Consider the following 12,249-nt stretch of genomic DNA (forward strand, 5'->3'; position numbering starts at 1 on the left):
CTACAGTGAAAGGAATGAGTGCACCTGCATTTCAGTATTTTATAAACAGCCTTTCATTTGGATGGTCATAGTTTAATGATAAATGCTAGTTCAGGGTCAAGAACAAAGGGTAACATCTGCAGCAGAGGTGGCAAGGGATGGAGTCAGGATACCCATTAAATCCAGCTTACTTTTAGTTCTTATCCCCTGCAGCAAGGGCCTTTCAAACGTGGAAGCTCCACAATGTCAGCTCCAGAACAATGTATAGAGCATTGTATTCAGCAGAGTTTTAGCAAGAGTTTATTTCTGGGTTAGTGGACTCATACACATTATGTAATGGAAGCAGTGGGAGAGTGGACATCTCTTCTGCTTACAGACAAGGCCTTCCTAATGCTAACACCATGCTTAGCATGATATTTCAGGGAATGTGCGAGCCATTCACGATTCCCAGGTAAGAGACAAGAACGATCAAAGGTTAAAGTCCAACATCTCCACGGAGAGACCAAATGAAGCAGTTCTGTAGAGGAAGGGTGACTTGGGGGGAGGAAGGGGGGTGGCTATGAGAAGTGTCTAAAAGGTTTTCTGCCAAGAGAAAGGCAATAAATAAGTCTCTAAATCCATTTAACAGGTAATATGATTATATTGCAGCAAATAATTAAACCACACTTTTTTTTTGAACTGCAAGTAAAATCAAAGTAAATAGATTGCCCAGGAAGGCAGTCTTTGAAAAGAAACTGGACAAACATCTGTCAGCAGTGGTTAAGGGGTTGCTGATACTCATGGAAATTAATCAGTTACCTCTCCAGCCCACTTCCAGACCAGAGTGTAATGAAGCCTAGCAGGGCTTTGGGGATCTGGCTTACCCCCTCAGCGAGGTATCTTAATGGCTGCAGAGCCGACTGCAGAGGCAAGGGTGTGAAACTGTTTCCCTGGCACCCCGCTGATGCCGTGAGCTCTAAATGTTGCAGGAGCACAGAAGTATCTCTGGTGCGAGCTGGAGTGGTGGAGCAGTGGTACCTTTGCACTGCAGAGCCCGGGGCTGGCACAGCCTTTGCCCCAGAGGAAGGGGAGGGGGTGAGCAAAGGCATTAGTAGGGCAAAGGCTGTGTTGTCTATTGATCCTGGCTCCAACCAAGGCAGAGAGGAGGTTGGCATGCCCCCTGCACTTTAACCAGGCCAGCAGGGGTGGAAAAATTCTCAGTGCCAAGGGAGAAAACTTTTGAGCAGGCTGGTGCCCTTTGTCCCACTGTCTGGCAGGCAGGGACTCACCCCAGCACTGAGCTGGAAGAAGATCAGCACATTCACATGCCTCTGCACCCAGCCAGCAAGGCAGCAAGGCACAGCCCTGGGCTGGAAGCAAACTCTGGGCTTTTTGCTAAGGAAAGGGGATATTTTCCTTCTATGTGTGGCTTTCCCATGTCTCTTGGAAGTCTCCCACCCCCATGTACAAGCAACACAGCCAGTCAGAAAGCCATGGAGTCATGTTGGGTTCACACCTCTGTGTCCTGCACGGGGGTGCTGGGAAGCTGCAGGTGTTCTGAGCCACATTCCAAGGTTCTCCCTGCATCATGCCTGGTGGTCCCAGCGAGATGGGAATCTTGTCCTTGGAGATTTTCAATACTGGACAAGATCTTGAGCAGTCTGATCTACCTTTGAGGGTAGCCCTACTTTGAGTAAGAATTGCACGAGGCAACCTCCAGAGATCACTTCCAATTTGATTTTTATCTCCATTTCTATCTAGTCCACATGCCTAGAACTTTCCTAATGCAGTGTCTGCCCTGACCCTCAGCTAAAAGCCTCTTCACCAAGATCCATGAATCCTCTTAGAAACTGTGGACCTGGCCAAACTAGATTGTTTAATGCAGGATGTGTCCCCTACACCTGCCTTCTGCTCCTTGTGCTTAATAAACTCACCTGGGGAGAAACTGTTCTTGGTCTGTGTTAGGTTTCTCAACAGGATGGTATCCTGGTCCACCATGGGGCAAAACAGGGACTACAGAACTACAGGAAGGTTTTAATAGCTTAGGAAACTCTGCCTGACTTCACCTTCTCCCTGGCTGCTCATGATCTGTTGCTTTTGTGGTGAAGTCCAAAGGCAGCTTCTTATCTTCTGTTGAAGGAGTGGAGTTAAATCCCCGTGAATCCCAGCTGAACCACAGCTTCTCAACTCTGCAGGGAAGACAACAAAGGGGTTTTTCTGCCATCATCTGTTCCCAATTACGGTGGCTTCAGGGAAATCTTTGGCCAGTTTCCACCGCAATCCGTCAGCAATCTGTCAGCTCCCAAACCCGCGCAACTGGGAGGTGGGGCCTCATGGTGGTGGTGGTAGTGGCCAGAGCACGGAGCATCACTCTCAGAGGAGCTGGGTGAAGGGACAGTGCAGCCACCAACCTCTCTCTGCTCCTGCTCTGCTGGGGACAGCCTGCCCCTCGGTGAGTAGCCTGTGCCCACTGGGTGCTCCAGGGACAGCTTTGGTGTGACTAGGGGGTGACAGCAGGGATCACTCACTCTTTTTAGATTTCCTGAATTTCATCTGCTGCTAAGAAAAGGGAGCCTGTGCTGGGGCTGGAAGCTGGAGTTGTGCTTTTGGCTGTCACCCAACAAGGAGCAGTGGGGGCAGGTGTTTTGCAGTGCTTTTGCCCCCTGCATCAAGCTGGGGCTGCGCTGGAATGGGCGCTGGCATTACAAAGAGCAAATGTGTGAGGAGGGGATGCTAATCTCAGCCAGACATCTCACCACTACCCACAGCTCCTCTCTCTGCTCCTGCCCTGTCTTCCTGCTCGTAAGTCTATTCTCGTGCACATCTGTCAGCATCCTGGTTGCTCTGCGTTTGCTTTGCCAGTGCCCTTTATCCTGCCTGTACTGTAACTTCTTCTAACTAGATGCCTCTCAACTAATTTTTTGCATCTTTGGTTATTAAGACACACTAGCAAGGGAGGGCTGCATGGAGGCATTGGTTTTACAGCTTAACTGGTAAAAAGTCAAGTGTTGGGCAATGCAACCCAGGGGAGGTGCATGTCTCAGCCCAGCTCCCAGCCCTGCCATGCTTGGTGGGGTACAGGACTGAGGAGGGGAGCCTGAGCCCAGCCCTGCCTTCGCAGCAGGATCTGCGGCTCCCAACTTTGCTTTGCAGGTGGATGTGCCACAATGACAGTGAAGAAGAATCACACTCTGCAGAATGGAAGCACCAAGGTGGGTGTGGGAAGAGGGAGAGAGGGGAGGGCAGAGATGTGGCGAAGTGGCCAGGTAGCATATACCAACTCTGCCAGATGAACACCAGTCACATCTCACACTGTCCCACGTCACCATGTTTTCTCTATATGGATCTTTACCTGCAGTAGTATAGAGCATCATCAAAGGGAAAGGACAAACATTTTTGCTCACTTGAAATTAAATAGTTCAGATTCAAAAAATTAGCCCTGAGCTGATCTGAACCCTGGGTGACAGCTGCTGACAGTGTCTGTCCTTCATCCATGGCCCCTCTGTAGCCCCAAACCTCCAGCAGTCATGGAGGTTTCCAGCAGGGTGGAAAGTCAGAGGGAACACCTCAGCTGGGCTTGGGAGATGGGAGGAGTAGGGATTGTCACTCCTCCAACACTGCGTGTGGTGTCCCTGCTCCTTCACTGGCAGCAGCCAGCCTGCTTGTCCATGGCTGTGCCTCACAGAACATAGCTGGGAGACCTTCAATGGGGTTTGAGAAATGGCCTTCTCTGGTGGAAGCTGAGGTCCTCTGTGGTCACTGACACACATCAAGTGTCCCCGGTGTGTGGGCGATGGGGCATTCCTTGGGGAGAGGCTGTTGGCTAACTGATGCCTATCTGACGTGCAGGAGAATGTGCTGCAGAGGGTCCTGCAGCTACCAGTGGTGAGCTCGACCTGTGAGAGCCTCCAGCGGACCTACACGAGCACCAAGGAGGCTCATCCACTGATGGCCTCTGTGTGCGAGGTCTATGAGCGGGGTGTGCAGGGCGCTGGTGCCTTGGCCATGTGGGGCATGGAGCCTGTGGTGCGCAGGCTGGAACCACAGTGTGAGTACCAGTGCCAGGGGGACATGGCAGGGGTGCCTGCCAGAGCCTCCCTTGGGACAGTGCTGGCATGAGCATATGCCTAGCACAACTTGGGTATTTTTCTTAACATGTTCTTGCCCAAGGCAGTTGCTATGGCCAATAACTTGGCTTGCCGGGGCTTGGACCACCTGGAGGAGAAGATCCCTGCCCTGCAGTACCCCGTTGACAAGGTGAGTCACAGGCAGGACAATTTGGGAACCCCCAGCCCCTCTGCAGAGCCCACAGCACATGTCCTCTGCTCTTGATGGTGAGGGACTTCTGGGCAGAAAACAAGGCAGCATCTCTAAGTAAGGGCTCCTTCGGGGGCTTCTGCAGCTCAGAGGATGGTTGGGACTCCCAAATACAGGTTAACAATGTCCTGTGTCCCATCCCTGACAGCTACCTCCAGCCCAGGCAGGAGAGAGCTGCTTATGCCCCTGTTAGAGCTGTTTATTGGCATGGCTTGGGCTGGGGTCCCTGTGGTCCCTACAGATGTCCCATGCTATCCCAAGCATACCAGCAGGGCTGTTCTCCATCTCTCTGCTGGCAGCTTGCATCTGAACTGAAGGACACCATCTCCTGCCCCCTCCAAAGTGCCAAAAGCACCATTGGGAGCTCCATGGATAAGATCATAGAGCTGGCAGCAGAGGGCTATGAAGCCACCAAGAGCACAGTGGAAACAACAGCAAAGTACACGAGGAAGAACTCAGTGACCCAGATGGCAGCTGCAGGGGTAGACACAGCCCTAGGAGGGCTGGAGAAATTGATGGAGTACCTGCTGCCAGAGGAGGATGAAGAAGCAGGTAGTCCTGATGCCTAAATCCCCTCTAAGGGTGTCTGGTGATGGCTGGCTGGTGGTTCCTCACTTGTGGGGTTCATGGGGCAAGTGACAGTCTCTGGATTTTGGTGTAGGGTGTAGGAGGGTTTTCCTTCAAGGATGTAACCCTCTCATCATTATTCTGTGTGTGCTCTTCTGCCTTTTAGATCAGAAGCCCAAAAAGAAACATCAGTCAACAGCAAAGGTCTCACAGCAGCAGCCTAGCGCTCCCAGTGCTCCAAGTGCTCTCAGTGCTCCAAGGGCTCCCAGTGCTCCCAGTGCACCCAGTGTACCCAGCACTCCCAGTTCTCCCAGCACTCTGGACAGGATTAGTGCTTTGGTTAGCACTGTCTCCCACCGTGCTTACCAGCAAACCACCCAAAGCCTTCAGCGTGCCAAAACCAAAGGGCAGGAGCTGGCCTCCTGGATCCCCATTGTGGTGAGTTCCAAAACCCATCTGCCAGGCTTCTGCACCCCCATACCCTCCTTTGGGCTGATTTTTGGATGAGACATTTCAGGCACCTTGGAGCAAATCCAAAAGCAGGGTATGTTTCCCCTGCTCAGCAAGACAAGGTGGAGCCATTGGTTCCTGTGTGATTTTCATACACAACCATGTACTGCATCAGTGGGACAAGTTATTTTTAGCAGGCTTCCAGGGTATAATTGTTGATTTATAGCCTTGCCATAACATCCTTCCTAAAGCAAAAAACCCCTGCAGAGACCCAGAGGGGATGGGGAGAAGGAGGCTCCTCTCCCATACCACGCTGCAGTGGGAAACCCTCCCTCGGCCTGTGCCAAAATCCCAGAGCTCCCATCTGCCCTCAGGGTTTCTCCCCAGGTGCACAAATGAAGTCTCTGATCGCTGTGCACCCCAAGGCCCCTGTAAAATCCTCAGGCTAAGCAGGATGGAGAGGATGGGATCTGCCAGGTTCCTCTGAGGTGGCTTTTTCTCCTCTTCCAGGGCAGGCTGGCCAAGCTGAGTGTACCTGCGGCACCACCAACCCACAGTGATGGGCAGAGTAGCACCAGCAGCTGGTTGAGCCGGCGGCAGAGCAAGGCACCGGATCAGAAGAAGGAGAAGGCAGGGAAGAAAGACAAGCACCACACCAAGGTATGGAGAAAAGATGGGCAGTGAGCTAGGGACACCCCAAAGCATCCTTAGACCCATGGACCATGCCAGCATGGAGGCTGTTCCCCCCATACCCTTGGGGACCAGGCCCCCATCCCTGATGAACCGTGAACAGTACCTTGGAGGAGGTGAGTTGGGGCTTGGCATGGGAGCAGCCCCAGCAATGCTCTTCTCTGATTCTCCAAAGTTGGGGGCTGTGGGTAGCCTCTGTGCCAGGCAGGGTCAGCCTGGCTTTTGTTCATGACTCCTTTGGAGCTGTGGGGTGTCAGCACAGAGCTCCCTACTGAGCTCATGAATACCCCTGAAAAATCCCCCACCATGATCCTAGCAGCAAGGGGTGGCGTGAGCCGGTGAGGCTGGGAACAGTCTCCAGCATTCGCTCCACTGGGACGTGGGGACAGGAAGCAGCAGGTTGGGGTCACTGCCCTTCACCTCTGCCTGCAGCGGAAGCACAGCCTCCAGCCTCCCCGGGGGCTTGGAGGGGGGAAAACTGGCGGTGACAAGGAGCAACCCTGCTGCAAAGGGCTGCAATTTCTATGGAGAACAGCAAGCTGAAAGCACTCAGGCTTTGATCTGAGAAGGGATGGAGAACCCAGGTCCACCCCTGTCCTGCCTGGAAGGGCCAGTGAGGAAGGGACCGGGGTCAAGAGCTGAGCTGGTTTCTCTTGGCAGGCAGGGGAGGACCCTGGGCTGGTGGGCAGCGTGGCTCACAACCTGCAAAGTGCCTGTGCCTCCGGCTTCTCCAGCGTGAAGAAGGTCCCAGCCGTGGCCTGGGATGCGGCAGAGGGGTTGATCCTTTTCACCCCCCGCAGGCTGTCCAGGGCTATGGAAACAGTGGATGCTCTCGGGGGGACCCTCGTCAGTGCCCCTAAGCATCTGCTGGGCACCCTGTATAGCTACGTGCCGGTGAGTTTGTACCCAGTCAGGTCCTGTCCATCTTCAGCAAACCCCATTTTGCCCAACCTCCTCCCATGAGTATCTCATAGCTCCAGGCAATGTCAGGAGATATCAGAGTGGGGAGATGGGGTGCTGTGAGGACACTGCAGTCCCACCCTCCTCCTGAAACTTCGCCCAAGCGACAGTAAGTCCCCCAATAGAAACAAATCGGAAGTGGTGGCATCTTTACACAGTTCATTCCCAAGATAGGGTGTGACCACACATTTGTGGGAAGGTGCAAGTTCAAGTTGAGACTATGTCCCCTCTCCTTTATCCCACCCTGTTGCTCCCCTGGGACCATTTCTCCACCACAGCTGCTCAGGGGCTGCTCCTCTGCAGGGCAAACTGGCTTATCCTGACATTCTTCCAGTTCAGGGTGAGGGGCTGTGTAGCACAGGTAGAGCAGAGCTGGCAGGTGGGTACAGCCTGGCTGTATGCTAACTCCATCCCTCAGCTCCGCAGGCAGTCAGTGAAGGAAGCGGAGGCATCCAGTGATAGCAAGTCTGACTTGGAGAAGGCAGAGAAGAAGGAAGAAGAGGAGACCAAGCCTGCTGCCCCCTCCACTGAGGAGAAATCCCAGCTGAGGAGTGACTGGAGGCTATACCATGGCCATCACCCCCTTTCCTTCCTGGGGCTCGAGGACCCCCTCTTCCTGCGGCACAACTACTACCGCAGCCCTGTCTTCGAGCCCGAGTACCCCCTCCCACGGAAATCTGCCTTCTCCCCCTACAATAGGCGGGTGAGTGAGGGCTCCTACCGCTTCAGCCCTGAGTCCATGTATAGCCGGGCTTACTATGGCAACCTCTACACTCCTGTCTTCAAGAAGGACTGAGCCAGTGGGGAGGACAAGCACATGCCAGTGCCCCTCTAATCTCCCCACAGCATGCTTTGCCCAGGCCCCTGCAGCTGCCCACATGCACCCAGGTACCAGGACAGGAGCTTAAAATGGTAGAGAGGCCATGAGATGTCTTATTCTGGAGTGCACTGAGGTCAGGATGAGGTAATAAAGACAGAAAAAAGCCTCACATCTGCAAGGAGAAGGTGGGGGGGAAGGTGGGACCAAAGGCAAGCAGTGAGGCAAAGGAGGTGCAGAAAGAGTGGTGAGACCAAAGAGGAAAAAGGACCATCCAGGGCTAGCACTGGGTTACCCTGGTCCCTGCTGAGCAGATAGCATGGACTTTGATGGGCTTCACATTGAGAGAGAGAAGGGAGGACAGCAAAGCCATCAAACATGACCATAGCAAGCCTGGTTCCCTGTCCTTCCTCCCTCCATCTCCCCTTGCAGGGCCCATCCCTGGCCACAGATTGCTCCTCCATGGAGGGGCTGAAGATCCCCACCGACCAGCAGGATTCATAAGTGGAAAAGCCCAGGGCACCTTCCTCCCAGCTAGTGGTGGGATTGATGGTGGAGTTGGGAAAAAGTCTGATGAAAACAGTTGGAGCTCCTGGAGCCCCTCTCCCACAGGATCACCTTGCCTCCCACAACACCTTGTTGTATTCACTGCAATAATAAACCTTCCCTCCTGCTGCTCATGCCGTCTCCTCTGCTGCTTTATGGGAATGAGACACAAAACAAAGAAAACAGAGTGGGGTGAGACCCCTAAACCAGGGCCAAGGGAGTGGGTGTGGGAAATATCCTTGGGTAGCTGCGACAGGGACAGTGGGTGCTCATGCCCAGCACAGTACGTGTCTCTTCCCGTGCCCCAAGTACAAATTCACAGCTCCAAGGAGCCAGGGCTTCCTGCCAAAGACAATTTATTGCATTTCCAGAAGAACACAGCAGAGAAGTCAGTGCCCACACAGCACACACAAACCCTCTTCCAAAACACTGTTTTCCCAGGGCATAAGGCGAAAGGTTTGGGGAGAGGCACGAAAAACCTCTCAGCAGCAGAAGGGTTCCACGACAAGCCCAGAAACCTCTTTTCCCACCTCCTTTCATCCCCGGGGAGAGGCAGCTTTACAGAAGGAGTGGCTTGGAAAGGCCCGTGGTGCAATCCCCATCCTGGAAACAAACTCTGTGTCTGTTTTTTCCCAGGCACAGCCTGCACAGCACTTGCTCACACAAGGGAAAGGGCTGCGATCATTGAAAGGCTGTGGGAGAGAGGATGGTTCAAAAGCAAGGCAGGTGGGATGGGAGGCATCAGCCTTCACTGAGGACCTCCAGGCTTGGTCGGTGCCCTGGGCTCTGAGACACATGTGGCAACTGCCAGTGCCTCCCTGGTGGAGAAACCCCCACCTTGACAGCACAAGGGGTGCTCCAGGGTTACCGGAGAGGAATTTGATCAGCATTAAACAGAAATAAGGATCTCAGGATAGCAGTGGAGAGGCAGGAATTCAGGTGCTGTACAGAAGCAGCATATCCTCCCTGCTCACCAAAGGCCTGGGCAGCTCCTGCTGCAGGAGCTAGGGATGCTGCTGCTTGGAGCTGTGGCAAAATTGCCTGGTGATTTCCAGTGTTGGAAGATAGAAGGAAAAAGCAGGAAGCACCTAAAAAGCTGGAAATGGAGATTCTGTCCCATCACAGAGCCAAGAGTAACATCCTACAGTTCTTGGGTGCACTGTCTGTGCATGGCAGGACACCCAGACCCTGATATTAGGAGGACAGCAAGGAATCCATCACACTTATGGAAAGACACACATCATTTCCATGGGCACCCGGGGGGAGGCTTGGCCCAGCTGGACAGCACAGAGAGCAGCAACATCCATGCTGTAGCTCAGAGGGAGTCTGTTCGTTTACGGGCAAACACAGCCGACATGGTCTTGACGATGCCACGGATCCCTGTACCCTTTTTCAGTGCCAGTTTGGTGTCTGGGATGCGCTTAGCCAGTCCATGGAAGACCATGAGGGCCCCATGATAAGCCTCAGCTGCAGAGACCTCATAGAAACCACAGTCTAAAGACAGGGCGAGAAGCCGACCCTCCTCACTGGACACCACCCGTTGGTGGTGCAGATCCCGTTTGTTTCCCACAATGATGATGGGCACCTTCTCCTGGCTCTGCCCCTCCTTGGCTGCCTTGATGAACTGGATTTTGAGGGGCAGGATGTTGAAGCTGGCACGATCACAGATACTGTAGACCAGGACAAAGCTGTCTGCCCACTGGATTCGCTTCTCCTCTGAGGAGCCATCCTCTGTCTGCTCCTGGGGAAAGAGAAAAGAGTTTTTTTATCCAGCTCTCTTTCTCCACACCTGCCTGCTAGAAGAGGGTGCAGCAATCCTAAGCCTGTCAGAACAGGGACAGCTAACAAACAGCAAAAGGGAAGAGAAAAAGAGGAGTACTGAGGGAGGCAGAGCAGCATGCAGCAGGCCTCACCAAGGCAGGAGAATTCAGCCTTCAGCAACACTGTCCTCACCTCCTCACCCAGCTGCCAAGCAGCACAAGCTGTAGGTGACAACAGCAAGAGGACCTCAGAACAGCAATTCCACTACTTTAGCACAGTTCTGTGCACAGTCTGGGCTGGCAGTATTAGTGCTTCAGGCCTTCAGTCACAGAACCATAGGCTACAGTGACTATTACTACCTACCCTGCCAGCAATGCTGCTGCACTATGCTAAGAAGGTGAGAAAGGTTTGGTCACCTCTGATGTGAGAGCTTTGATAGAAGTCCCAGCCTGTGGTTTCCCCTAGGTAACTTTCAATAAAGGGGTTTTTTGTCCCTGGGGTAGAAATGGGTGACAGGAGTGAAGCCCTCTCACCTGAGAATTCGGAGCATCCCAGATGTGGAAGAGAATCTCTCGGCCATCCACAGTCAGGTTGTGGCTGTAGATGAATTCTGCCTCAAAAAAAAAAAAAGTGATAGTCATAGCGTCACGAGCTGCCACCAGGACCTTTTGCACCCCAGAGTTTTGAAGCAAAGGGATGGGTCAGTGAATAAATAAAGCCACTGAGTCTGTGGGAGCAGGAGAAAAGCAGGAGAGGATGGGGAGGAAGGAAATCCTGTAGGCAGAAGCAGGGTTGCCTCCTGGCCCCAGTTCTTAATGGGAACCAGCCTAAGCTGTGGCCTGGCACTCACCCATGTCTCCATACTCCCCGATAAAGCGCCGGGTCAGGAAACGTACGGTCAGAGCTGCAGAAGGAAAGATAAGAATCACCAGAATAACCCTAAACCTGGAGGATCAGCCTTTCTAAATCCAGAGCAGAGTCAGGCACCATCCCCCTGTAAATTCTCAACAGCAGGAACGACCTCTGTGTTTCCCCCAGCCACCAGCTGGTCTGTGACTGAAGCAGCACGACCCGGAGCATCAGCAAACTGCAGCTCCTCAGTGGAAACTACCTTCCCCCGCCACTCACCCGATGACAAGGTTGAGCTCACCTTCCCCACCTCAGATCAAACGGGCTCAGCCCCATCTCACGCGTTCGCTCCGCAGGCTGCTCCCTGCAGCTGGTCCTCCAAACACTGCTGCAGTTTGCAGCCTGGGAACCCCCTGCTCCCAGCTCACGGTCAGTTCTCACCTGATTTCCCCACATTGTCCGCTCCCATAACAAGGACATTTGCTTCCATCTTCAGGGCAGTGGGACCAGGCACCTCCATGAGGGCAGGGTGGTCGGGGGTGAAGCTGGTGCTCCGGCGCAGGGGGAGCCGGAGCCCCATGCCGAGCGTGGCCGAGCCCCTCCACCAGTCCCAGCAGTGTGTGTACAACTCCTCTCCGCACAGCCGACAGTCCAGTGCTTCCCACGGCACCCAGGGGACCCGCGAGGCCCATACCCCTCCCCGCAGCCGCAGGGGCGGTGCAGAGGGAACTGCAGGCAACCGGATGAAAAACTTTGTCATCGCTCAGCTTGTCCTGAACATAACGTCAGTGCCTGGAGCCGGCCGTGCCAGCCCCAAGCGCTGCAGGGGGCCGGGAAGCACCGGCTGTGCGCACCAGCTGCTTCGCAAACTGCATCCCAGGAAGTGCCCACGCCTGCACCTCAAACACTTGGTCCTTTGGCAGGGCCGCGTGGCCTCCTGTCCCTTCCCCATGCTGACCGTGGGAATGCCTGCAAGGAGTGGAGGAGTGTCTCACAAGTTCTGGGGTGTCTCGTCAGGGACCGAGCATCTCTTGAGAGATGGAACCCCTTGTGAGTGATGGAGCATCTCACGTGTTGTGGAACATTGTTTCACAAGGGATGGAGCATCTCACAATTGACGGAGCGTTGCCTCACAGGTGATGAAGCACCGCACGAGGGACGGAGTCCCTTGTGAATGATGGATCATGTTACGAATGATGGAGCACCTCCTGAGGGATGGTACATCTCCAGAGTGATGGAGCATCTCTGGAGCGACGGAGCTCCTCGGGAGCACCCACTGCTTGCCTGCCACCCACCGCACAGCCTCCGCAGCCCTCCCGCGTCCCCCGGGTGCT

General features: G+C 54.1%; 2 protein-coding genes across 7 annotated transcripts; one reads left to right on the forward strand and one right to left on the reverse strand.

Moving 5' to 3' along the window:
* The first annotated feature begins 2,280 nt into the window (after positions 1-2,280).
* On the forward strand, positions 2,281-8,439 carry PLIN1 (perilipin 1). 6 transcript variants are annotated; one of them, XM_071568620.1, is made up of 9 exons: positions 2,281-3,170; positions 3,808-4,006; positions 4,133-4,215; positions 4,575-4,827; positions 5,009-5,280; positions 5,803-5,952; positions 6,643-6,876; positions 7,361-7,645; positions 8,192-8,439. In XM_071568620.1, the coding sequence occupies exons 1-9, from the start codon at positions 3,126-3,128 to the stop codon at positions 8,261-8,263; spliced, it is 1,593 nt and encodes a 530-aa protein (XP_071424721.1). In that variant the 5' UTR covers positions 2,281-3,125; the 3' UTR covers positions 8,264-8,439. The 6 variants fall into 6 exon arrangements, with proteins under 6 accessions (XP_071424721.1, XP_071424719.1, XP_071424718.1 ...); XM_071568618.1 differs by having other exon boundaries at positions 2,281-2,760; positions 3,112-3,170; positions 7,361-8,439; XM_071568617.1 differs by having other exon boundaries at positions 2,282-2,410; positions 2,496-3,170; positions 7,361-8,439.
* Positions 8,440-8,694: 255 nt separating this feature from the next.
* Positions 8,695-12,211, reverse strand: LOC139677977 (ras-related and estrogen-regulated growth inhibitor-like protein). Its single transcript, XM_071568480.1, has 4 exons — positions 11,357-12,211; positions 10,917-10,970; positions 10,600-10,676; positions 8,695-10,046 (listed from the first exon to the last, which is right to left on the reverse strand). Exons 1-4 carry the CDS (start codon positions 11,673-11,675, stop codon positions 9,621-9,623), a joined length of 876 nt encoding a protein of 291 aa, XP_071424581.1. The 5' UTR covers positions 11,676-12,211; the 3' UTR covers positions 8,695-9,620.
* Positions 12,212-12,249: the final 38 nt, after the last annotated feature.

This window comes from Pithys albifrons, chromosome 13 (assembly GCF_047495875.1).
Source record: "Pithys albifrons albifrons isolate INPA30051 chromosome 13, PitAlb_v1, whole genome shotgun sequence".
In the NCBI taxonomy this organism is placed as follows: Eukaryota; Metazoa; Chordata; class Aves; order Passeriformes; family Thamnophilidae; genus Pithys; species Pithys albifrons.